Source organism: Phymastichus coffea, unplaced genomic scaffold (assembly GCF_024137745.1).
Source record: "Phymastichus coffea isolate CEN01 unplaced genomic scaffold, Cenicafe_Pcof_1.1 PCOF00013, whole genome shotgun sequence".
NCBI lineage: Eukaryota > Metazoa > Arthropoda > Insecta > Hymenoptera > Eulophidae > Phymastichus > Phymastichus coffea.
Window position 1 is genome coordinate 3282594 of NW_026706824.1, and position 21249 is coordinate 3303842.

Genomic DNA, 21249 nt, shown 5'->3' on the forward strand with positions numbered 1-21249 from the left:
GTGGTTCCTTGACTTAGTTGCGACATTCCAGAGCCCCCCCCCCTTATTAGTAAGTAATATAATAATGAATATTATTATATTCGCTGTCAAAGTAAATTTCTTTTATAGAGGTTGTAAATGTAGGACGCTGTAGAAGTTGGTAGGGTGCTTGGTAAGCTATATGCTGGCTAGATCTGGATCCTCCGAGAGGGGGAAGCGTTTCTAGCTTTCTAAGCTATGCTGGCTAGTAGTGGGTCCTCACAATAGGTGAAGCGTCTCTAGCTTGGTAAGCTATATGAGATGTGTTCAAAAAGTAAGATGAATTTTTATTTGTATGAAAAAATATTTATTTATTCTTTAATATTTATGTTGTCTCCTTTGAAATAATTCCCGTCAGATATAATACACTTGTGCCAACGTTTTTTCCAATCCCCCAAGCTTTTCTGATAAGCACTTTCTGGTATAGTTTTGAGTTTTTCCAGCGATTTTTTCTTTATCTCCTCAATCATTCCAAAACTCCTTCGTTTCATTGGTTTCTTCAGTTTTGGGATCAGAAAAAAGTCACAGGGGGCCATATCCGGTGAATATAGTGCCTGAGGCATGATTGTGGTTATATCTTTGGCCAAACAGTTTGACACAAGCAACGATGAGTCAGTAGGTGCATTATCTTGATGCAAGATCGATGAATTATTTTTCTACCATTCCGGACGTTTTTTTCGTATTCCTTCTCGCAAACAGCGCGAAACTTCAATGTAATACTCTTTATTGAACGCATGACCTTGTGATAAGAACTCTTGATGTATTGCGCCACGATAATAAAAAAAAACAGTGAGTACATTTGATTAAACTTGACGTTTGATCGAACTTGATGTGCTTTTTTCGGTCTTGGTTCTTCTGGAGTCTTCCGTTGGGACGATTGGGCTTTAGTTTCGACGTCATAACCATAAACCCATAATTCGACACCAGTAATGACACTTTGGAGCATAACAGGATCATCATTGACGTTATTTTACAACTCTTGAACGATGCTGCTGCGACGGTTCTTTTGTTCAAAATTAAACTGATTCGGAAAAAATTTTGCTGCTACACGTTTCATGCCTAAAACTTCGGAAAAAATTGCATGGCACGAGTCAACAAAGATGCCCACATCTTCAGCCACATCTCTAATAGTGATTCGACGATTTTTTAACACTATTTGTTTTACTTCTTCAACACTTTCATCAGTTATTGAAGTACTCGGGCGTCCAGAGCGAGATTCGTCGTCGGTGTCTTCTCAGCCATCTCGAAAGAGCTTATACGACTTGTAAACATTTTTTTGACTTGCAGTAGACTTACCGTATGTCACTGTCAATATTTTAAGCCTTTTGGAGCATTTAATTCCATTTTTTACACACAATTTTATGCAAACTCTTTAATCCGATGTTTTCGATAGCAGAAAATCGGCGAGCACAAAAAACACGTCTAACGTTTCTGTCTCACAAATAAAAGTAAATATACGAACTGGCTGAAACTGTGAGCATATATGAGGAACATGTATACCAACATAATAAAATAAATTTCGATGTTCGAATCTACGTAGCCCGCATAATTTATTAATTCACCTTACTTCTTGAACACACGTCGTAGGCTGGTCAGGCGCGTACACTGTATAGCGTGGATGCTGCTGCTCTCTCTCTCTCTCTCTGTCTCTTTCGATTTTGGGAACCTTTCAATCACTCGCACCACCTTGCACTCTATCTGACAACGCTATACCTCAGATAAGAGTCTAAAGCATAATCGAAGTTGCTTTTTCAATGAAGATGCGCTCTATCAGCGTCAGCTCTTCTTTTATTTCAGGCACCGTATACTTTTCCTATTGTATAAGATATACTTGTATATTTTGAGACTATGCTATAGGATAATTACGAATCACATACTGAGTGACTAAAACTAAATATATGTGTATTGTATCATATTTATTTTAATGTTGAAAGCTAAGTGACAGGTCGTTCATATTAGCTTCATCTTGAGTTTCACTAGCAATATATCACATGCTGAGAGTCTAAAGCGAAATCGATGTACCTCTTCCATTGAAAATATGTTTGCAATTTTGGGTGAAGTTTCAAGAGTAGTAAACTTCTAGGAGGAACAAAAAATCGTCTTGGTATTAGAAAAATGTTTCAACAGTATCCCAGTCCTGAAAGAAAAGACTTCTACTATCCTCATTTGGTATTGTCTTAGTGATTTTGTTTTTTTTTTATTTTTGTATAAAAAGTGTTTATTCAGTGAAATATGAATTCAACAAATATTTTATGAACGATCAACGCCATGATTATACTACTTATGATTAATGTAAGTAATATATTCTTTATTAATCTTTCTCATTCAATTCTAATATCATTTTTCTTTTCAGACTCCTCCAAATCTGCTGGCGGGAATTCCGACAGCAGTATTTTATAATGTATTATATGCGACATTAGTTTTAGTAAATATATATATATAAATATATATATTTATTTGTTGGCAGAGAGGTGGCGCACCCCTGCTCTAGTTGCGCTCTGACGCTTGTCCCCGCCCACTTTCTGTTCCGAGAGCTCTAGCGTGAGCTTAGCCGGCCGGCTCACACACACCTTGTTTGTCAGAGCTGCAGTTCGGACGTATAGACGTCTTAATAATTTATACCAATAAAACTCTGCTCGAGATTTACAATCACAAATACGTTCATTTATTTAACACCTAGAACAACAGGTTATGGGCCCAGCACGCTTCCGCTGCGCGAGTGAGAACAAAGTGAAATCGCGAGTGAAAAACGAAAAGTGAGAAAGGCGAAAGAAAGAACAAAGAAGAAAGAACGAAGGTGAAAGAAAGAACAAAGAAGAAAGAACGAAGGCGAAAGAAAGAACAAAGAAGAAAGAACGAAGGCGAAAGAAAGAACAAAGAACAAAGAAAGATGAACGAACGCAAGAACAAAGAAGAAAAAACCATGGGAGAAGAGTCGACGAGTAGATTGAATTCTTCGATGCGTAAGTAATAGAATTAAGATAATTACGCGAACGTGAGTGAATAAAAATGAAAATTAAAAATTCAAAAATAAATCGAAAATTGAAAAAGAAATATAAATAACGAAAATTGACTAGACAACGACCGAGAATAAATAAAAAATAAAAAAAGGAAAGAAATGAATTCTACGAAATGAAAATTAGGAAATGCGCGAAAAATCAAAATGGCGACAATCACGTGGGAACAGCGGCGTAGAACCTGTTGATTCGCGCCAAAACTCCACGCGCAGGCTCAAACAAGAAAAGAAGGAAAGAAAGCGAGCGCGCGCAGACGTGTTGAACGAGCGAGACGGAGCGATGTATACGTACATACATATACGAATGACGCGTGCGAGCGAGAGAGCGCTCGACAGTAAAGGATAACGCGAACTATATATGTTGAGACGGGCATATATGCACACGTAACCTATAAGAAAGCGCGAAACTACAGCGCGCGAATTCATTGAAATAGAATGACATTAATTGAAATGGAAATTTACAGACATGATGGATGCCATCAGAAACAAGATCATTCGGCACCTTGATCAAACGAATGCACACCCGAACGAAAGGGCATATATTATGATAAAACCGAGAAAGATGGGACTGGTTGTATCATTTACAAACATGGAATTCATCGTAATCAGTAAGAATAAAATTTGTATTAACAAAACGAATGCGAATGGAATACTCTCAGCCAAAAGAGTATTCATACGAGTCAATATTTTCACAGATATTGAAAATAATGACACCGACCGGTCATAGAGAGTTCTCTCTGAAGGATGAGAGTTCACTCGTTTGGAGGGTTCTATGAGTGTAAGTCACAGCTGTGCGTGACAATATTTACATTCACAGTCCTAGGGTTAAAGCGAATGCACTCAAGTTGTACTGACTGCAGGAGCAGATACCTGTTGCAGGTACTTATAAGTTGTACTGTAACTCTGCCTTGTAGCACCATATCCTCCATTAATAAGACACGAATGTTTACAGATGAATCCACCCTCACACAAATTGAGACAGGCTGGCTTATTGGACGTCTGGAAGGGATGAAGGATCCAAAGAGGATTCTCATCCGAGGCAGAAACGAAGGAGCAACGACGAACCTGTCCTATTTGAGAGAACGAGTAGACGAATTGATGACAGAATCAAAGGACATACGAGAGGCAATACGATCTAACACGAACGCCGTGAACACGCTGTGTGGCAAGCTGGACACGCTGCTCACGGTCATGATTGGACCGACGGCACCAATGCAACAGACAACCAACACGGAGAAACAAGTTGAGCGAAATGAAGGATCAAGACCACCGCCGACAGCTACACCGCACGAAGAAAGCCAGAACGCGGTGACTTTGGAGTCCCCGATCGGAGGGTTGTCTGACAGGAGAAGGATGCCACTGGCGTGTAGCACTGTTCAGCGAATTTCATCGGAGAACAGAGGAGGAAGGAACGACAATGATGATCAGGTAAACACATCCGATTCAACACATAACCGAACGAATGACGAAAGAGGAGACGACCCACACGTACTCGTATGTAAAAATTTAAACGAACTAACAAGAATTCTAACTGATAAGATCGGCAAAGATCTTCAAGATAAATTTACTAGATCTGACGGATTAACAAACACGAACGATTTTAGCAGAGTGAGTGTAGAATTAACAAACTCGGACGGCGGAACGAATCGGAAATACTGTCTGACGAAAGATACACGATATGATGTATTTGAAAGATTACTGCATACAGAATTGAAAGCTCGAAAACTCTTTTATATATTAGAGAAGGACGATGTAAAACGCAATAACACCAATCCGGATAAATTACAAGACGATTAAATTAGAGTACTCGACACTGTATTGAATCACTTGGGAAAAGAATATATTGATATCGCGACGAAGTATAACGATCCGAGAAAAGTAATTGAAGAGATCAAACAAATCAAAATGTCAGAAACGGGAATGACTGAACACGACACTTATAAGAGACTAATTAACATAAAGTTTAACCCTGCCAAAGAAAACATAGTTCAACTATGCTCAAGATTTGAAGACTATGTTAAACAATATGAAAATCAAGCGAATGTGAAAGAATATCCTGATAAAGACAAAAAGAATTTAATCTATCAAGCAGTTAAGAAATATATACCATCCATAGCGACAGCCGATTGCATAAACGAAATGACAAGAGGAGAAAAATTAAGTTACATGGAACTAAAACGATTAATATTACAGGTTGGACCGTTAAGCGTAACACAACCACCCAAAGCCAATCACGTCGCAACGAAAGCAAGGACCGGCAGACTCACATGCCATGGGTGTGGTGGCGAAGGACATACACAAGAAAACTGCCCTAACCCCGGCAAATTCCTGTGCTACAACTGCCTAAAAATAGGCACGACACAAGGCCAACGAATGTCGCTCGAAAGGACTAAAAAGAAAAGCAGAAGGAGACGAGCATAAACAAGTGCACAAGAGACCAAGAGACGAACCTGCTCCACGAAAATATGAAAGACCGAGAGACAAGTCGAGGCATCAAGATGAGCGCAAGCGAGGTACAGTCAAAAGGTCAAAGAATAATTACAGTAAAGTAAAGTGTAACTTGGCAGAAGGCGAGGAAACTGCACAGAACGATGTGTCAAATTCCGACGAAAGCGACAACGAACGCGAGAACGGAGATGTAACGATCGACAAATACATCGCGGACACGGGAGCGTCTGATCACATGAGTAGCGATTGACTAAGTTTTACCACACTCGATAAAGACAAACACGGTTTCATTTATTGCGCGAACAAATCGCCGGGCGCTCGTTTGAAATATGAAGGAAAGGGAGTAGTGAAAGTATTAAATTCGGAAGGAAAAATGATGTATTTGAATAATGTAATTGATCCTAAGATATATATATATATATATATATATCGCTATTGGTCACTTTGGGGATATTTTTTTTTTCCATATATAGTACTTCCAATATCATAGATAGATTTGTCGCTATTTGAAAATTACTGCAAATTAAGTCGTTATCAATATATGTAGATACTAATGTAATATATTAATACTTTTATTTCATGTCACTTCGAGGATTTGAATATTCTTGAATATCCTTAAGATGGCTGTGCATGTGACAGAATGACGTGTCTTTTTGGAGGTGTCAGAATCGTTCTGTAATCACCCTTAGATTATTACATTTTTTTTCCATCCATAAAAATAAAATTTTGTGGGAACGAACTACAATTGTTATTGAATACCGTATTTTTCACGTTGAACAAAGAGTTTGAGGTATAACCTATGAAAGATCAAAGAGTTTTGTTACTCCTGAGATTACTCATACATTATTGATAAAAAACTCGTTATCGCTTTAAAAATTAATTGTTAAAATTAAGCTGTCAAATGTAATCTATAATAATGTCTAATTACGACTCAAACAATTTTGAAATTTTTGAGTTTGAAGAATCTGGTACATCAGTTTCAGAGTATAAACCTAGTCAATCTGAATCTAATGAAAGCTTTACTGACAATGCCAATGCAATACTAAGTAGTGAATCAGATAGTATTACACAAAAAGTACATAAAAGAAATTCAAAAACTTGTAAATTAAATAAAAGCAGACCTAGAAAACTAACGTATGCGAATTATAAAACTGCTGATGTAACATCAGATTCGAAATCAGAATTAACTGAAACTTTGTCATCTGATATTGATATTCTAATTGACCAAAAAGTTACTGATGTAGATGATGTAGAACCTAATGTTTCAACAATTGAAAATGAGATTAGCAGTGATAGTGACAGTAATGAATCAAAAGCACAAACGAATAATGATTCATCAGATAAAGATGATTATATACCTGAAAATGATATTACTAAAATATATTACTAAATTTATTTACTAATATTACTAAATATTCTACTATGATATTACTAAAATTTCTAGAGTCACAAATAAATTACTTCTGAATCCAATAATCAGTCTCAATGATTTCAATGAATCAATTGAATTTGAACGTGAACTTGAATATTTAACAATGATTTAAGATATGAAATAAATTATGTACATGAATAAACACAAATTCTAAGATTTTAATTAAGCTTTACAGACCAGTCAAGTACTATCCCTTTAAAATAGTGTAATAAAATTCATTTATCTAGTTTTTACTTTACTTTTTTTACTAATTTTACTATGTGTTTACATAGATACAATTGCTCGTTGATAAATTATTTTATTGTAATTATAGAAAATTATTTACAAATATTATGAAAAGTTATTCTATGCTTCCATATGGTTTTTGAAGAGTAATATCCCTTACAATCCACACATTGTGTTTTTTTGCTACATGTACTTGATCTAGTTACAGGTACAATTTCATCTAAAATTCCAGATAATATCGAATTCCCTTCATGGCGAATTGCAGATATTAATTTTCTTCTTAAATGCTTCTTTTCGTCGATAAGATTGATAAAGTAAGACACTTGTTTTTCTGATGAATGTTTTGATTCTAAATGAACATTAAACTTTGCTATAAATTTATAGCAATAAGGACAGAAAGCATCGCGATTTTTCTTTGTATTGTTTTCTTGATGGCCCTTCAGAATTTCTGAAAATACGTAAAAAATGAAATGATTTTGTTATAAATTAAAGTATATTTTTTTAAAATCATGTTCGGCTACTAAATGTCTTATATTGTCTTGTCAACAATTGAAAGAAACGAATCAAAAGCAACAGAATGCTTTTATTTTCAATTTTGCCTTATGTGCATTAATTAATTTTTTAATGCACATATTTTTAAATATTTTAAAACTACATAATATTGTATGCAGTCAATACTCATAAAAAAAATTTTAATTTAGGAAAAAAATATTTATATTTTCTTACTTGCTTTTTCTCTACTTGTCAATAATTTAGAGACCGATGAAGTATGCAAGTTCTTCATTGGAAAATATATGCTATTATTATTGAATCCTGAAAAAAATGAGCTATAAATAACAGTATTATTTCATTCATAAAATAATAAAACATTTTTTTCTCTTTATTATTTAACTTTTTATTTAATTTTATAAATCAATTTTTACCTTTGGTTGTATCACATCTTTTGAGCTTTATCTGAGCTTCTTTGAAAATGTATTTAACAGTTTTCTGAGTCTTCTTATGTCTGAACCTCAAAATTGATAACATTAAAAATATCTCTATTTTTTTTAATGTATGATGATTCCTAGAACAATCTACTGTAAAAAATTCTAATATCGACATATTTTCTGTGTTTTTTTTAAAAAACTGTTTGAAAAAAAATAATAAGCTGATGACAAATTGTAAAAATTCCATTCTTTCAATTAGTGTAAAACTGGCTTTTAATATTTCATAAAACAGCCTAGTATAAATAAAATATCATTATTTACTTGCTGGAAATATATTTTAAGAATATTTTACATGGTAAATAATACCATACCAAATTTTATCGATATTTAATGTACTAATTATGTTTATTTTTTGTAGATTGAGATTTTTTGAACTTAATTTTTCATATTCAGATAACTTTACATGTATATAATGGTGTTTCTGAACTTTTAGTATGCAATCTGTAGAAAAGAATAATTCTGCAACAAACTGTTTGTAACTAGGTATTAAAATACACAAACTGTGAGGTTCTTCTTGTGCAAGTACCTGTAATTTTATATATGTAATTCAAATACTACGTTGACTTGAAAGTATTAGCAAGTGAAAATTCAGTTTTTAATTTTAAAACCTACCTTAATTAATAAAAATAATTTTTGGATTTTTAAATTATTTGTATCAGATAAATATTGATATTGGTAAGGAATGATCTGAGATGTTTCTCGACATTTACTGAAACAAGTTTCACATTCACAATTAACATTGTTTTCATCAAAGTAATTATCACCATAATAACAGTAAAGTTCTTCACCATGTCTAATATCCCGTAAAGTAATAATTGTTAATTCATACTGATTAGTCTGTTTACTAATTGAATAATATGCACAATTTGGTAAACAATCATGGTTTATGTATGCAGCAGTACCTAACATTAGCTTTTGACATTTATTTCTAGAACTCCATAAAACAGAATAATCTAATTTATTATTAATTAAAAACTCCTCCTCTTGCAAATTTATTTTAGCTGTGTATCCTTTCATACATTGTAAAATGGTATTTTTTTTTATATCACTAGCAGCAACAACTTTGAATCCATTAAAATCATCTAACTTATATCTATTACAGCGTTGAATGCTGCAAATTGATGTTGGATGAAGAAGTGTTAAATAAGTTTCTAAATTAAGTGATAGTAAATTCTCTTTTTGAATGGAATACCAATACAATAATCTATTATTTTTGGCTAAATTCAATAATAAATCTTTAGTTTTTTGTAAATCTGATGTTATTTTGAATGTATCAATAACACATTTAATTGACTTTATTAATTCTGGACATTCATCTAAATAACTATTTTTTCGACAAGTTTTAAATCCAAAATAAGGATCAAGTATCAAGAATTTAGTTAAATTATCTAAATTTATCAAGGATCTGCAATTCATTATGAATTGACAATTGTACTGTTTATATTAGATAGAACGTTAATTATTCATTGGTTATAAAAGTATGATAGACTGTCTGTATTTCCGGCTCCCCGTTGCCGATGCGAAAACAGCCCGACACAAATAACATTTTATAAAAAAAAATGATCACATCTCACGTATGTCTAATTGTACTTCTCGAAAAAATAATCATTTGTTATTGTACCATTATCTTTCTCATAAAAAATAAAAAATATCGTTATCGATAATTCACCTCCTATTTATTCACATAAAAGACATAATTAAGCAAAAATAAATTAACAGAAGAATTGTACCTTCTGTTGTCTAAATTGTACCATCAGTACAATTCTATAAATTTGTTTCTAAAAGAAATAATAGGACAATTATAAAGCTCTACGCCTGCGCAAAGTGCATTTCCGGATGACATCCTTGTAAGTTGTAACAATTAGTGGTAATTTATAATTGTCCTATTATTTCTTTTAGAAACAAATTTATAGAATTGTACTGATGGTACAATTTAGACTACAAAAGATACAATTTTTCTGTGAATTTATTTTTGCTTAATAATGTCTATTATGTGAATACATAGGAGGTGAATTATCGATAACGATATTTTTTATTTTTTATGAGAAATATAATGGTACAATAATAAATAATTATTTTTTCGAGAAGTACAATTAGACATACGTGAGATGTGATCATTTTTTTTTATAAAATGTTATTTGTGTCGAGCTGTTTTCGCATTGGTAATAATTTTTGGAGGGAAGCAGTCAGTTGAGCTGAAAAGTCGTTTTTAATATTATTGTGACATTTTATTTAAATCAATTTTTAATCGCTTAACTTTTTAGCCTGAGTTTGAAGTTGTTGGGTCGGGTAATTTTATAGCTATTTTTTTTTCGTGATCCAGTATTCTAATATATCATAATTAATAGTCGAGAAATTAAAAAAAGTTTCTATTAACCTCTACTGAGAGAAAGTCATAACCTGATATTAATTATAATAATAATATAAATATAAAGATAATAATAATAGTGTTGATAATAATAGGACTTTAGTGTTAAGTATCTTTTTTAAAGTGGAATTTAAGGTAAATACAATATTTAATTGGATATTTAATTTAATATATTCAATGACTTCTAGATACATATATGTATGTGTGCTCTTATATTTAGGTTTAAAAAAATGTCAAATATGGACAATTCAGATGAGGACATCTATTCTCAATTTGAAGAAATAGGTACCTCGGAATCTGAATACATACCTTCTGGAAATGAGAGTGAGTCGTCATCAGTTGCAAGTCAAACATCCAACTACCATAAAAATGAAGAATTAAGTGATTTTGACATCTCAGATTTTTCTGATCTTGAAGATGAAATGAATTTGCAGTCACAAAAAATAAATAAAGACTCTCAAACTTGTAAATTGCTAAAAAATATAAAATTAAATATGGAATCTGAAGATATAGATGCACCAAATTTTGAAATAGAAACTGAACCAGAAAATTTAAGTATTGATGATGAAATAGATAAAGTTGCTTCCGAACTTACCAGGATTACAAAGACATTAAACAATGAAGTGACAAATTGGGAATTAAATAAAATTCCTTGTAGAGTTACAGGTAATATAAAAATATTATTTGTCATTTTTTTTTATTCGCTTACATTATTATGCAGCTTTTGTGGAGTTTTTATAATGCTCTAATTATTATGCAGCTTATGTGATGTTTTTATAACGCTCTAATGCTAATACTAGCTATGATAAAAGTAATTAAGATTCAATATTTACATATGTATACGTATTAAATAAGCCTTTTTAAAAAGTAAGCTTTAAAATTATTTGTTAGAATTAGGAAAAGTATAAAAATCTTACAACTTTGTTATATAATTAATTATTCTATGAATCTGAAAAGATTTATAAACTAAATTTTCAATACGGTTGACATTAAAATTTTTACTTATTATCTAATTTTAAATGTAATTTTCCTTTGTAATAAATTTTGTAATTTTCTTATCATTTTATAATATTGTGAACTATACAGTAATGAAATGGTGCTATTAATTATATTAATAATCAATAAGATAACATTTAATTAACATAAAAGTATTTTCATCATTTTATGTATGACAAATATTTTTTTAATTGTCAATCAAGTATTGATATAATTTTTTATGTGAATAGCAGCATCATATATTAATTCCTAATAATTAAAATATTGTTTTCTTATGTTGCCTTTAGTTCTACAATTAATTTAAAAAAAAATTCTTAATATTGTAAATTTTCCTTTTCTAAAATCATTTTTTATTAAATTGATAAAATTTTGTCTCATTAACACTTTTTCCAAATAATCATAAAAGAATTCTTATACATTTTTTTTCTGAAAAATATTGGTTTCTTTTCTTGTAAATGATCATATGCAATTAAAACGTTCATTCTCCAATAATAATTTGAAAAGATTCTTTCAAAATTTTTTTCATGATCCAGTATACTAATATAAAGTTCGAATTAATTGACCATCCATTATATTCGCCTGATTTGGCTCCCAGAGACTTTTTCTTATTTCCTAAGTCATCGCCAAAACAAATGCCTATTTTGAGGGTTTTCAGAAATCATATTTTTCTGATGGCTTAAAAAAACTGGAAGGCCGTTTAATAAAATGTATCGACCTTCAAGGAGATAAATAAAAAAATAAAACAGAAAAATAAACAAGAAAAATAAAAAAAAAATACATACTCAAAACTTTTTTTTCCTTCTGTTTATAAAGACTTATTGCCTCCCCCCCCCCCCGCCTCGTACCTAAAGTAAATCTAACTCTGTCTTGACATTGGTTGAACCAAGGATAAATTATAAATGAAAAACAAGTAAACTATACTAAATAAATAAATAATTTACAAATAATGATTTTTTCTAAGTTTATTAATTTACTCACTGCTTTCATTAATTAAATTCCATTAAGCAAATAATGAAGAGCGTTTTATCGATAATCTCCAATCTAAGCCTCACTCTTTTTTAGTTGGAAAGCTGTTACTCTCCTCCGGATCAATATTTAACTTTATCTAAGGAGTCACTATGGTTAGTCGTTATAATAGCTTTATAAATTTTTAACTTATATATAAACTTTATAGTACAAGTGTATATACTCTATATGTTTTTGCATGTATATGTGTGTAGAATAGCAAATTATAAAATAAATATATTATATGCATATAGGTGTTCATACTCATTTATGTTGGTATAATTAACTTGAAATACTTATACATTTAACAGGTCAGAGTAACAATTCTTTTAGTAATATATCGATATTAAAGAGAAATCAAGATTTCAATAAAAGTAAAAATGAATCATTAGAAAATAGTGGGCAAAGTAGTCTCGATATTTCAATTGATGTCAACTTACAATCCGTGGGACCATTATTAAAAAACAAAAATAAGGAATTTGTTGAAAGTAGTGACCGAGGTTGTAAGAAAAACTGTTGTCTCTACTGTCTACTGGCACGTGAAAAAGGAAATGATCCTAATAGAAAAGTTTTGTACACAAAATTAGTTCCTCACTATAACAAAGCTCATGCTAAAGAAACTATTATTCAAAAATTAAACAAGATACTTGCAACGAAATGTATTAAAGGGAACCCTAAAACTAAGCTGGCTCTTAAGCGAGATATAATTTTAGATAAATTAAGATCGAAAGCAAATTATTTAAATAATTTACTAGCTAGAAAACCGGAAGAATTTGTAGTCTGTAGACGGCCTAACAAGAAATATCGAAACACAGTTGCAATGTACAAACTTTGCTATAAATGCAAAAAGAGGTGAATACCTCTTTTTGCATTTATAGCAACATATAGTAACATCAATTCGTAAGCATGTACGGAAGTGTACAGGTTTATCTTTTCACAAAAAGCGTGTTGTAAATATAAGAGCTCGGGCCACGGAAGGGGACTATCACGATATAGCATCAGAAGATGCGATTCTTATTATATCTGCTATGCGAGAGTCGGTTGCAATTGAACAAATACGATTTGACAAAACTGTATTCATATGGCTGAACACTGAAGCTTCGAAATATGAAGTACAAAACCAAAGGCACAATTACAAGCAAGTTAGAGCTAAATTAAGTAGATTAGGCACTTTACTATATCATATAAAAAATATTAATGGAAATATCAATGAGCTCTGTGATATCTTTAATGAAGACTTTTATGATGACTTCATCAAAGTTGTTAAAATAATGGGCAAACCGCATCCAGACACAAAATATATGCAGTCACCGGCTACTGCAAACGACATGTTTAATTTAATAAAAAAAGTTGCGCACGTTTATGATGTAACACTTGGAAGTAAAAACGAATCTAAAAGAAAACAAACACAAGCATTTATTAAAAAACTTAATGAGTTATGGCATAGCAGTATTGGAAACACAATAGCAGAAACGCAGGCTAATATTCGAAGGAAGCAGATTAAAGTTTTGCCAGAACAATCTGACATTAAACTTTTGAACAACTATTTGTTAAAACAAATGAAAGATGCTCATCATAGTTTACTCAATAATTATTCTGATGACAGTTACGAAAAATTAAGAAATAGCTTATTATCATTTTTAGAATTGACGAACTGTAGAAGGCCGGGAGAAGTAGAAAGAATGACTTTCGAAGACTACGGTGGTAAAATGAATAATGGGAAAAAGTGTAGAATTGAACTTCGTGGGAAAAGATCAAGACCAGTTCCAGTCATTTGTGATACAGAAATAATAGATTATTTAGAACTACTTATCTCATGTAGAAGCCAGGCAAATATTTTTCAAAACAACCCTTTTATATTTTCATCTATTCATGACGTCTCTGCGAAATTCTTTTCATGTCCATCAGCTTCGAAATTGGTGAATTCTTATGCCACAAAATGTGGAGCTAAATATCCTGAAAACCTAAAGGCAACGCTTTATCGTATGTTAATGGCGACTGAACAAATGAAAAAAGGTATAAATCAAAATGAGATTGAACAACTTTCAGGATACTTAGGTCATACTGCTAACATACATCGTCAAAATTATCGATTAACTGTTTTTGAGCGCGACATAGAAATTTCCGAAAAAGTAAGAGAGGTTCAAGGCTTTGAAAATCACGAAGAAATATTACACGATAACAGTAATATTAGTGGAAATATAATTGAAGGAGAATTTCAGCATGAATCTACTGATCATTCAAACCGAATTGGCAATGTTTTTACTAATGATGAGCTTGAGAAACAAACTTCTACAGAAAAAGATAGTGGACCTGATATTTGCAACTATGATAAATCTAATGAAGGTAGAAACATAATATATGTACATCAAAACTCGTAGAAAGATATATAGAATTTACTAAGTATTTAATACATAATAATTTTAAGTCTTTTAATTTCTTATATATTTTTATTACAGAGCCAACAAAAACAAGTAACATGAATAGCGTAGAGCGACACAAAAGGCTACCATGGAAGAAGTCTTCTATTGATGCATTTTTATCGTATTTTCCAAACGCCTTTAATCTCGAAATTAAACCACCATCCGGAAAAGAATTAAGGGACTTTATAAGAACTACTGATGATCCCATTCTCCAGTTAAGGACAGAGCCGCAAATCAGGTCTTGGCTTCATTTACAAAGGAAACAAAAAAGAACTCCTTCTGATGTTCCCCAAAGAAATATTATTCCTGGATACATTTATCATAGCTTTGACAAATATATTGCGGCTAAGAAGATACCGTCTCATGGTGTTTGTGCAAAATTTTTATCAAAATCTCCATCTAAAAACAATATTACAATAATTAACGTACAAAATTGGGTTAAGCAAGCCATTCTCAGGAAATCTCATTAATTTCAACTATTACAATGTTTGATAACAGTAATTCGTAACATTTTTCGAGTAAGATTAAACGAGACTTGATTATTTGAAACGTTTGAATTTTTAGCTTGTTTGTTCGCCTTTTATCATTCAAATCAGTCTAATTTTCAATTTTAATTTTCAACGGAAGTACTTGAAAATAAGAAGATATTATGTGTTTTAACAGTTTAATTATGTTTTACACATTTTTGTAAAGATTTTTGCAAATCAAAAAAGAAAAGTAACTATATTTAATAGTTAGTTTAATTTTATATTTTGTTTCTACTATTAAAAAATGATGACTTATCTTTGTTAATCTTAATCTTAACAAAAACTCTATATAAAAAAGCTTAAGATTCTACTCTTATAAATACTTAATTAATGTAACTTTGTGATAAAACTTATGTGTTAAGGACAACAAATGTGATTTAATTATTATTATAAAGTATCCTTAAGCTCAAAGATCAAATCATTCAATTAAAAACAAAGCTATAAGATTCACATCGTACACTATTTTGTCTAATATAGATATAAGAAGTCAAATAAGGTAGTAAATAATAGTCAAATAAAAAGGCGAACTATAAAGATGTATATGATTAGAAGAGTTGAAAAATTGATACTTGAAATTATAGTTCCTGTCAATTGCTGGTAATGAGCAAGACCTTGATTACGTAAAAAATTAAAAGCTGAATACTTTAGTTCACTATCTACTTTTAAAAATTTTGTTGCTACAAAATTTATGTACAACATACATATCAAATGTAATATTTTTAAATATAATAAAGTTATTCAAATGATTTTATGAAGCTTTTTTTTAAGTAGTTTTATATAAGCTTAGGAATTAATATTACTATAAAGATAAACATGGTTACAAAAGAACAATATTGATAATTGATAGTTGTATTTTAAAAAGTGAAATTATAATTTATTGATAGTAAAATTTATAAATAACGAATAAATATTATAAAATTTTTGCATAACTGCTGATGCTTGCACAAGAATTATAATCTCTGTCAATTGCTGGAGTGAGCAAGCCCTTGGTTACGTAAAAAATTAATAGCTGGATACTTCGGTTCATTATCATCTTTTAGAAATTTTATTACAATATCTTTATCCTTATGAGCCATCATTAAGTGTCTAGCAAAATGGGTTATAAATTTTTCACAGTATAAATAGAATGAATATCCTTCTGTTTTTCACTTGGTAGAGTAGTACTGAATAATTGATGAATCAAGCATCTCCAACTTATGCATAAGGAATTTTTTTGTCTAATTTTAAATAATTTGGAAACCCATAAAATTCTTTATATGAATTGTAACAGGCTGTCGCTTAGTCGATAATCTCTTGAAAGTGCCTTTATTACGACTAGACGAAGCCTTGTTATCTCTATGCTCAAAGCACAGTAACCTACCTTGCCTCGGAGTGCGCCTGCGCAGAGTCTCTTACTATTCCGAGTTGGGTTCCCCCAACTCACCGCTTGGTGGCGCTGTCGCCCCTTGCTAGTAGCGCTCGTGCGGCCGCCGCTGGAACCTAAGTTGAAGATTCCCGCCGAACGATTCACGTGCTTCGTGCTACGTTACCGGCGAATTCGAATCGACCGTAAACAAACACTGACGCGACCTCCAGACAAAGGAAAGACACAATAATGATTACGAGATCAAATAAAGGCTAACGTTCACTTTATTCATGCAAGTTAATTACACGGGGGTTTTGCCGAGAGTCTTGCGCACGCTTGCGCGAATGACAATACACGCTGAAAAAGAGAGAGAGAGAAAACCACGGATGCCGCGAACTAACCGCTCGCGCGCAACAAACAAATTCTTCGCGCTCGCTGCGCGGGATCGCACGCAAATTATAATAGCAAAAGGGGGGAAAAGGTGCACCTACCGCAAGAACGATGAGGATACGATGGCCAACCGTATCCGATTAACACGCTGTTAATAATCCGCTGCGCTACTTGCTGCACCGCCTCGATTGCTGTTTCTGCTGTTGTTGTTGCTGCTGTCGCTAAATTGCTGTTGCCGCTAGGGCTGCCGCCGATATAGCTGCTGCTACCGCTGCTGCTGCTGCTATTGCTGCTGCTCACCCACCCACGCACTCAAGTTCGCAATGTCACTGGCAAAAACAAAAAACTCGGGAAAATGGAGGTTAGCGCGACGCTGACAGACTGAGTGGCACAGTCATACTGCCGGTCGGAGCCTCCCCTCCCGGTCATTGCCCCTACGCGCTCTCTCTCTCTCGCGAACCGAACGCGGCTCCTCTCGTTTAGCCGCTCGTTAACCTCGCGCGAGTCTAACGATTTTCGGTAATCGTTGCAGCCCCCTCCTAGCTTCGAACTACCGGATCGAACTACCTTGCTGACTCGCGACCCTAAGGACAGGATTGGGAAAGGAGAGAAATCAACACAATCCATCCTTATTAACACACGCTTTATTTGCCCATCCCGGGCCACCACACCCCACGTCATCTGCCAGAGCCCCCTGGCGCCTTGTGTCTTGGGTAGCGCCAGTGCTCCGCCTTGTTGGGGTACTTGGACGTGGTGGTAATACCGGGATGGCCGCAAATGTAGCAGCCCTTGCCTGGTCTTCTGCTGAGGCTGGGCTCCGTCCCATGGCCCTGGCCCCCTGCTGGTGGATGGGGCGGCGTGGCTGCTGCTACCGGGGCGGCGATGAACGTAACGCCGCCCACCGTGGCGGATGTGCGTCCTCCCAAGGTACGCACCACCACGGTAGGGTCGGAAACCGACCCGTCCACGCGGACCGTGAACTCCTGTCCGGCGCCGGGGGCCCCCGAGACTCTCTTGGCCTGAGTCTTGGTCGGGGGCTTGGCTGGAGTCCTGGCCGCGTCCCTACTCGTTGATGTCGTCGGTGGTAACACCGCCGGCGGGCCCGCGGCCTCTGGGGACTCCTGCCCCCGGTCAATGCGCAGGAGGGCCTCACCATAGGCCCTCTGCCGCCGGACTACCGGAGTCCACTCCCCCAGCATCTCTTGGGCGCCGCGGAAGTCGAGGAACTCCCCCAGGTGTGCGTGTACCTGGCGCTGGAGTTCCCGACGAATTCCCACGCATTTACTAGCTCCTGGAGGCCCAACCTCACGTGCCTCCAGGAGTTTTCAAGCCCTACCTGCTGGGGGACCCGTGGGTGGTTGCAGACCCACTGCCCCTGGCCACAGGCCTCCCTTGGCCTGGGGCACTGTGTGGAGCCGTCAGCCGTCGCCGGCTTGTTCGGCTCTGGGGTCTGCACCCCCTGGTCCGTCGTGGACTGAGACCGACGGCCCTCTTCGGACGGGCCGTCGGTCTGGGTGGACGCTTCCCGGGTCACGGGCTTAGAAGTTGGAGCCCTCATTCCTTCCCGGAGGAAGTCGTCCACCCGCTGGCGCGAGCGGCCCTCGCGAGCGACCACCTCGACGTGGGCCCGGAAAAACCTACGGACGTCCCCGATCAGCCGATCGGCGTCCGGACCCAATCTCAGGTCGAGCAGCATTTGGGTGGCCGTCTCGAAGGCCTCTTCACTTATGACCAGCTTCCTCTCCATCTGTCAAAGAGAAGAAGTGGGGTTAAGGGATTTCTCAGGTTCAGCATTCAACCTAACCGTCGCAGTGTCACGCTCGACGCTATTGCTTACGAGGACGTCCCGGTCCCCTGCGCTTTCCTCGCGAATATGGCCCACTTGCGGGGGTAGCTGGCAGGACCACCTTCCGCACGTGCTGAGCGGTTCTACGTGGCCTGCCTCTTCCCCTTACCGCATTGCCATCCAGGTCGTCTCCACCTGGTGCCTGAGATTCGCACGCAGGGTTTTTGCGCGGCCTACCCCGGCCTCGCTGAACCGGCGCCTCGATCGGTACCTTTGGAGCCGCCGCGGGTTTCTCACACTCGTTCGCGGGGGCTGCCATCGTGACGCGCTCGCATATCGGATCCTCGCTGGATTCCTCGACCTTTGCTGGCGGGTCGCCTACGCCCTCCTCTTCCTCCAACGGTGTTGAGTCCCCGCCTCCTGGTTCCTCGTTGTCCTGATCCGAGAATGGACCGAAATAGGGCTTGAGGTCCTTGGCGTGGATCAGCTCGGGCAACTCTTCCTGCTGGTTACCTAGGCGGTAGGTATTAGTCCCACATACCTCCTGAATTACGTATGGACCAGCATATTTCGGCGCCAACTTCGCCGAAACGCCCTGAGCTGCGGAAGACAAGATGCGGTTCCGCTTCCACACCCAGTCCCCAACCCTAAAGTCGGCCTGACGTCTCCTCCGGTTGTAGTAGACCGCCTGACGGTCCGCCTCCTCCCTGGACTTAGAGCCAGCGCGTTCCCATAAATTGGGTAACTGGCGCATGTGCTCACCCCATTCGGCCAGTTCTTGGCCCTCGGAAGCTTCCCGAGCCATCTGATCCTGGGCCCTCCTAAAGGTCGAGGGAGGAGTGGGCTGTCTACCGAAGACCAGCATGGCCGGGCTGTAACCTGTCGCGCTATGAGTTGCCGAGTTCAACGCAAAGTTGAACTCTGGCAGGTGCTCATCCCAGCTCTTATGGTCCCGCTCCACGTACGATATGAGCATGGCCTTGAGGGTTTTGTTCACTCGCTCTGTGGGGTTTGCCTGTGGGTGGTAAACTGGGGTAAGGGCGCGCCGGATGCCGTTCCTCGACTGGTAGGCATCGACCTCTTGATTCTTAAATTCGGTCCCGTTGTCCGAAAGAAATATGTCTGGCGCCCCAAAACTGGTTACCACCCTCTCGTGCAATTCCCGTACAATGGTCCTACCATTGGCCTTAGGTACGGGTACACACTCCACCCACCGAGTGAACAGGTCTAAAAAGACCAAAATATATTCGAACCCTCTCGAGCTCTTTGGGAAAGGGCCAGTAATGTCACTGGCCACCACCTGCCAGGGTCGCGAGACCTCTCGACGACCCATCAGCCCGCAAGGCGGCCTTTGTTCCGCCTTGCATTGCTGACATACCGGGCAACTCCTCACGTACTCTCTGACCTGATCGTACATCTTCGGCCAGAAATACAGGTGCCTAGCCCGGGAGAATGTCCGTTCTCTCCCCTGGTGTCCCGCTGCTGGCGCATCGTGTACCTCCTCGAGTACCTGATGCCTTTTCTCGGCAGGAACCACTAGCTTCCAGGCTTCCTCGTTGTCGATGGACTCTTCGCTCTCCTCAGTCGGATTGTAGTGATACAATCTCCCTCCGACCACCTTCCAGGTAGGTTGAGAATGTGGATCCTGGCATACTTCTCTATACTTTTGAAGGTACCAGGCATCGGCAGTTTCCGGCTGATGAGTCATGGCACCCACTTCTACCACCCCCTCCTCCTAGGCCCTAGATAAAGCGTCTGGCACCACGTTGAGGTCTCCCTTTCGATACTCGATATCGAACACATGCCCTTGTAGTGCTAACGCCCAACGCGCTAGCCTTCCTGTAGGATTCCTCATACTGTGGAGCCACTTAAGGCAACTATGATCGGTGATGACTTTGAAGTGGTTCCCCTCAACATAAGGCCGGAACTTCCCGATAGCCCATACTACTGCCAGGCACTCTCGTTCGGAGACTGTATAGTTCCTTTCCGCACTGTGTCAGGAGCGACTGGCGTACTCAATTACGCGCTCCTGCCCATCGACTTCTTGCGTCAATACCGCGCCTATCCCACTATCGCTCGCGTCCGTTTGTAACACGAACTGCGCGCTGGGATCTGGTGACTGCAAGATCGGTGCCGAGACCATTGCGTCTCGTAACCGTTCGAAAGCCTGCTCCTGTTCCTGCTGCCACGCAAACGGGATGCTCTTCTTCGTCAGGCGGTTTATCGGCTCAGCGATGGTTGCGAAGTCGGGTATGAAGCGACGATACCACGACATCATCCCCAT

The 21249-nt window shown here is 36.8% G+C and overlaps 4 protein-coding genes across 4 annotated transcripts in view; 3 read left to right on the top strand and 1 right to left on the bottom strand.

Annotated features, from left to right (window-relative positions):
- Positions 1–21249, top strand: part of LOC131673513 (uncharacterized) — a 1322481-nt gene that overhangs the window by 67003 nt on the left and 1234229 nt on the right. The gene's annotated exons all lie outside the window — the stretch shown is intronic.
- Positions 7196–9724, bottom strand: LOC131673103 (uncharacterized). Its single transcript, XM_058950821.1, has 5 exons — positions 8738–9724; positions 8437–8651; positions 8063–8358; positions 7866–7952; positions 7196–7587 (listed from the first exon to the last, which is right to left on the bottom strand). Exons 1-5 carry the CDS (start codon positions 9539–9541, stop codon positions 7232–7234), a joined length of 1758 nt encoding a protein of 585 aa, XP_058806804.1. The 5' UTR covers positions 9542–9724; the 3' UTR covers positions 7196–7231.
- Positions 10732–12606, top strand: LOC131673112 (uncharacterized). Its single transcript, XM_058950833.1, has 2 exons — positions 10732–11159; positions 12552–12606. Exons 1-2 carry the CDS (start codon positions 10733–10735, stop codon positions 12596–12598), a joined length of 474 nt encoding a protein of 157 aa, XP_058806816.1. The 5' UTR covers position 10732; the 3' UTR covers positions 12599–12606.
- Positions 13523–15533, top strand: LOC131673484 (uncharacterized). The gene is made up of 2 exons (XM_058951506.1): positions 13523–14840; positions 14954–15533. Exons 1-2 carry the CDS (start codon positions 13523–13525, stop codon positions 15385–15387), a joined length of 1752 nt encoding a protein of 583 aa, XP_058807489.1. The 3' UTR covers positions 15388–15533.

Coding starts and splice junctions, on each gene's coding strand:
- LOC131673103 (XM_058950821.1), bottom strand. CDS start 9,541: ATGAATTGCAGATCCTTGATAAATTTAGATAATTTAACTAAATTCTTG. Junction 8,652..8,737: donor AATTATTTTTATTAATTAAG/GTAGGTTTTAAA, acceptor ATAAAATTACAG/GTACTTGCACAAGAAGAACC. Junction 8,359..8,436: donor TTAAATATCGATAAAATTTG/GTATGGTATTAT, acceptor TATTTATACTAG/GCTGTTTTATGAAATATTAA.
- LOC131673112 (XM_058950833.1), top strand. CDS start 10,733: ATGGACAATTCAGATGAGGACATCTATTCTCAATTTGAAGAAATAGGT. Junction 11,160..12,551: donor AATTCCTTGTAGAGTTACAG/GTAATATAAAAA, acceptor ACTCTTTTTTAG/TTGGAAAGCTGTTACTCTCC.
- LOC131673484 (XM_058951506.1), top strand. CDS start 13,523: ATGCGAGAGTCGGTTGCAATTGAACAAATACGATTTGACAAAACTGTA. Junction 14,841..14,953: donor CTATGATAAATCTAATGAAG/GTAGAAACATAA, acceptor TTTTTATTACAG/AGCCAACAAAAACAAGTAAC.